Source organism: Numida meleagris, chromosome 25 (genome assembly GCF_002078875.1).
Source record: "Numida meleagris isolate 19003 breed g44 Domestic line chromosome 25, NumMel1.0, whole genome shotgun sequence".
NCBI classification, from domain to species: Eukaryota; Metazoa; Chordata; class Aves; order Galliformes; family Numididae; genus Numida; species Numida meleagris.
Window position 1 is genome coordinate 1,257,631 of NC_034433.1, and position 5,118 is coordinate 1,262,748.

At 70.1% G+C, this 5,118-nt stretch overlaps 1 protein-coding gene across 1 annotated transcript in view; it reads left to right on the plus strand.

Moving 5' to 3' along the window:
• Positions 1-5,104, plus strand: part of CELSR2 (cadherin EGF LAG seven-pass G-type receptor 2) — a gene marked incomplete in the record, with an annotated part of 15,283 nt that extends 10,179 nt beyond the window's left edge. Inside the window, 13 exon segments of the mRNA XM_021377340.1 lie at positions 163-348; positions 433-546; positions 913-1,084; positions 1,277-1,418; positions 1,584-1,704; positions 1,779-1,962; positions 2,039-2,140; positions 2,471-2,565; positions 2,647-2,856; positions 3,376-3,559; positions 3,862-4,005; positions 4,208-4,472; positions 4,752-5,104. Of these exon segments, the coding sequence (XP_021233015.1) occupies positions 163-348; positions 433-546; positions 913-1,084; positions 1,277-1,418; positions 1,584-1,704; positions 1,779-1,962; positions 2,039-2,140; positions 2,471-2,565; positions 2,647-2,856; positions 3,376-3,559; positions 3,862-4,005; positions 4,208-4,472; positions 4,752-4,923 (2,091 nt within the window).

Genomic DNA, 5,118 nt, shown 5'->3' on the forward strand with positions numbered 1-5,118 from the left:
GGGGGGTGGTATTGCGATGGGGGCAAAGCGGGGGGTGACATTGTCCTGGGGGCTTTGAGATATTGCCCAGAGGAGGCTGCAGCGGGGCACTGGTCTCCCTTGGGGAGGCATTGCTCTTTTTGGGATGCTTTGCCATGGGCACGCTGACACCTCTGCCCACAGCTGAGCGAGGGGCAGGCGGAGGCAGGCATGTGGCAGGGGGGGTCCCGCCTGGCCCTGCTGCGCCTGCCCCACGCGAGGGTCAACGACGGCGCCTGGCACCACCTCCAGCTGGAGCTGCGGGGGGACCCCGGCCGCGAGCCCCCCACCACCCTGCTGCTCCTCGCCCTCGACTACGGCCGCCACCAGGTGCGGGGGAACGCGGGGACACGGGGCAGGCCGTGGGGTGGGGACCCCCGGTACCCGCGGTGCTCAGTGCCCCTCTGCCCGCAGGCGGCGGCCGACGTGGCCGGGGGGCTGCAGGGGCTGCGGCTGCGGGCGCTGAGCGTCGGGGGGCTGCAGGGGGACAGCGGGCAGGTGGAGCAGGGATTCCGCGGCTGCGTGCAGGTACGGGGCCGGGATGGGAGGTGGGGATGTGGCACGTGGGATGGGAACGTGGCATGGGGATGTGGGCACGGCGCTCGGGGGTGTGGGGGTGGGCACAGGGACACGGGGATGTGTCACAGGGAACGGGGACATGCGGGAGATGTGGGGATGTGGGCTCAGTACTGTGGGTATGGGCACAGGAACGTGGCACAGGGCATGGGGACATGCACAAAGTATGGGGACAGGGAGGAGGGCAGGGGGACGTGGGCACAGTGCTGTGGGGATGGGCACGGGGGCGTGGGCACGTGGGGACATGGGGACACAACAGGGGCCCTGGGCACGGTCCCGGTGACACGGGGACATGCCCGGTGCCGGGCGGTGCCGCAGGGTGTGCACGTGGGGACGGTGGGCAGCGCGGTGACACTGGAGGTGGCAACGGCCGCGCGGGTGAACGTGGAGGGGGGCTGCGCTCTGCCCGACCCCTGCGACTCGGGGCCGTGCCCGCCCCACAGCTACTGCAGTGACGACTGGGACAGCTTCTCCTGCAGCTGCCAACCCGGTGAGCGCCAGCGGGGCCACTGTGTGCACGGTGCTGTCACCTCCCGGGCACTGCCACCCCGCACAGCCCCCGACCTAACCCCTCTCCAAGGCACGGGCCGCCCTGGGGATGCCAGAACCCGAGGGGACACCCCCTGGGGTTGCTACTTTGAGTGCCCCACGTGTGTCCCCAACCTCACGCCCGGTGTCACAGGTTACTTCGGTGACAGCTGCATCAGCGCCTGCGCCCTCGACCCCTGCGAGCACCGGGGCAGCTGCGTGCGCAGGGCGGGTGCCCCCCACGGCTACGCCTGCGAGTGTCCCCAGGGCTACTTCGGGCCGTACTGCGAGCACAGGTGAGGGGCAGGGAGGGGACAGGAGGGGCAGAGTGGCATGGGGAGGGCACGGGGCTGTGTGGTGGCTGTGCACGATGCGTGTGCCATGCCGTGCCGTGCCACTTTGTGCCGTGCCGTGCCACTTTGTGCCGTGCCGTGCCACGCTGTGCCGTGCTGCCCGCACAGGGTGGACCAGCCGTGCCCGCGGGGCTGGTGGGGGCACCCCACCTGCGGCCCCTGCAGCTGCGACGTCACCAAAGGCTTCGACCCCGACTGCAACAAGACAACGGGCGAGTGCCGCTGCAAGGTGAGTGCCCCCCACCGTTCCCCGCCGTGCCCCCTCCCAGCACAGCCCCGCCGACCCCCTGTGCCCCCCCCCAGGAGAACCACTACCGCCCGGCGGGCGGTGACACCTGCCTGCTGTGCGACTGCTACCCCACCGGGTCCCTGTCGCGCCTCTGCGATGCCACCAGCGGGCAGTGCCCCTGCAAGCCCGGCGTCATCGGGCGGCACTGCGACCGCTGCGATAACCCCTTCGCCGAGGTGACGGCCAGCGGCTGCGAAGGTGGGTGACGGCACCACGGTGTCACCCGGTGCCGGTGTCCCCCGGCCCTGACGCCCGCACCCTTTGCCTCCCGCAGTCAACTATGACAGCTGTCCCCGTGCCATTGAGGCCAGCATCTGGTGGCCCAGGACGCGCTTCGGGCTGCCCGCCGCTGCCCCGTGCCCCAAGGGCTCCATCGGTAAGGGGGGACGTGGGGAGGGGCTGCACGATGCCACCCCGTGCCCAAGGACCCCACTGATGATGGACCGGGGGACAGAGCTGCCCGGTGCCACCCTGTGCTCCAGGTGCCCCGTGGGTGCAGGGGGACATGGGGACAAGGGCTGCCCGTTGCCACCCCACACCCCATGGGCACGGTGGGGACAGTGTGGTGACAGGTGCTGTGTGGGCACAGGACGCAGAGCTCCCCACTGCTATCCCATATCCCAGTGCCACCCCCGTGCCCCAAGAACCCCACGAATGCAGGGACATGCGGTGTCCCCACGGTGCCCCACTGTCCCCCTCCCCGCAGGCACAGCGGTGCGTCACTGCGACGAGCACAAGGGCTGGCTGCCCCCCAACCTCTTCAACTGCACCTCGCTGGCCTTCGCCGCCCTCAAAGGCTTCGTGAGTGTCTCCCGCTTGGGGGTGGAGGTGGGGGTGGTGCCGTGGGGGGACGTGGGTGGGCTGAGGGTGCCGTCCCCGCAGGCGGAGCGCTTGGTGCGCAACGAGTCGGTGCTGGACACGGCGCAGTCGCAGCGGGTGGCCCTGCAGCTGCACAACGCCACGCGGCACACGGCCGCCTACTTCGGCAGCGACGTGCGCCTGGCGTACCGGCTGGCAGCGCGGCTGCTGCAGCATGAGAGCGCCCAGCGGGGCTTCCGCCTGGCCGCCACGCAGGACGTCCACTTCACCGAGGTGTGGGGGCCAAGGGGGGGACCTGCCGTGGGGCGCTGGGAATGGGGTGATATGGGGCAGGTGATGGAGAGGGGCACGCAGCGCCCGGGTGTCTCTGCTATGGGGTGGTGGAGGAGCCTGGATGATGGGCACGCACTCGGTGACCCCCAGGTGGTGGTTGGAGGTGGGTACCCAGCGGGGTGGAGGTGCCTGGGACCAACTGGGTGCCTCTCTGTGCCCAGTTCTCTGGGGGATGGAGCCCAGGCGCCAGGGTGGTGGGCACCAGTGGTCGTAGGGGTGTCTGCAACCCAGGGGAACTCCTCTGTGCCCCACTCCCCAGAGCACCAGGAGTGGGGCTGAGCCCAGGTGCCGCAGTGATGGGTGCGCACCAGGTGCTGGTTGGAGATGGGTGCCCCGTGGGTTCGGGGTGCCCCCTCCGCATCCCACTGCCCAGGGAGCTGTGCAGGGTGGGCTCTGTACCCCTTCGGGTCAGCCCCACCGCCATGGTGGGGGGCACTCAGCAGCCCTGCCCGTCCCCAGAACCTGCTGCGGGTGGGCAGCGCGCTGCTGGATGCCAGCAACAAGCGGCACTGGGAGCTGATCCAGCAGACGGAGGGCGGCACGGCGTGGCTGCTGAAGCACTTTGAGGACTACGCCAGCGCCCTGGCACAGAACATGCGCCAGACCTACCTCAGCCCCTTCACCATCGTCACCCCCAACATCGGTGAGCGCTGGCGGGGGGCAGGGACGTTGGTGTCCTTGGGGAGGTGTGTGCACCAGGGATCCACGTGTGTGCCTGGGGACGTGGCCGTGTGCCCGCCCGTGTGCCCAGAGCACTTGTGGGACATTTGGACACTGGGGGCCTGAGCATCGTGTGCGCCCAGGAGGACTTGTGTGTGTGCCCGGAACTGTGGGTACCGCATGTGCACCCATGTGCCCAAGGACATGCGTGTGTGTTCACATGTCTTCCGGGCACACACATGCACGCGTGTGTGTGCCGTCGGTGACGCCCTGGTGCCGCTGCAGTGGTGTCAGTGGTGCGGTTGGACAAGGGCAGCTTCGCGGGCGCCCGGCTGCCACGCTACGAGGCGCTGCGAGGGGAGAAGCCCCCTGACCTGGAGACCACCGTCATTCTGCCCGAGAGCGTCTTCCGGCCCCCCGAGGGCAGGCGTGAGTGCTGGGGGGCGGTGGGGGGCACCCTGCAGCCGTGGGGTGGGCTGTAGGGGATCCTGGTTGGGCTTGTAGGGCAGGGGGCCTCAGTGTGGCCATGGGGTGTGGCTGTGGGGCTGGGAGGAGGGCTGGGGGGTAGCCGGGTATGGGGCACGGCTGAGGGGCTGGGAGGGCATCAGGTTCCCAGCTCCTCCCACCCCAGGCCCCACTGCTGGGCATGGAAAGGCATCGCCGAGCACAGGTGGGCAGCAGCAGCAGCAGCAGCAGCAGCAGCAGCAGGAGGAGGACGAGGAGGAGGAGGATGAAGAGGCTGCGGGGGATGAGGAGGAGGACGAGGTGACCCTGGTGACCCGGCACAAGCGGCACCCGGAGCCCAGCGAGGGCCAGGCCATCGCCAGCGTCATCATCTACCGCACGCTGGCGGGGCTCCTGCCCGAGCAGTACGACACCGACAAGCGCAGCCTCAGGTGCCACGGGGGCACGGGGGGGTTGTGGGGCACAGGGGGCGTCCATAGGGCTGGGGTGGGGGCCGGGGGGTTGGCAAGCATCGGGGCACAGGGTGTCCATAAGGGGCCGGGGCAATGGGGGATATTGGGGTGATGGGATGTGGGGGCCCACGAGGTGCCCAAGTGTCCCCACGGGTGCTGGGACGTGGGGGATGAGGGTGCCCCTGGGAGATGGGCACGGGGGGTGGCTGCCTGCGGAGGGTGCGGGCCCCGTGGGGACCCTGACCCGCTGCCCCCCAGGGTGCCCAAGCGCCCCATCATCAACACGCCGGTGGTGAGCATCAGCGTGCACGCTGCGGCAGAGCGGGCGCCGCGGGCGCTGGAGAAGCCCATCACGCTGCAGTTCCGTCTGCTGGAAACCCAGGAGCGCTCCAAACCCATCTGCGTCTTCTGGAACCACTCGCTGCTGTGAGCCGGGACGGGGACGGGGACGGGGCAGCATTTCTGTGGGGTGGGCACAGGGGCGTGGGAGTGGATGGGGAGCACTGTGGGATGGGGACAGCATTGTGAGTGGTGACGTGGGAGGGTGGCACGAGGCTGGGGCAGCCCAGTCCCTGGTTGGAGTTTCCCATTGTGGGGTGTTCCACTGTGGGGTGTCCTGGTTGGG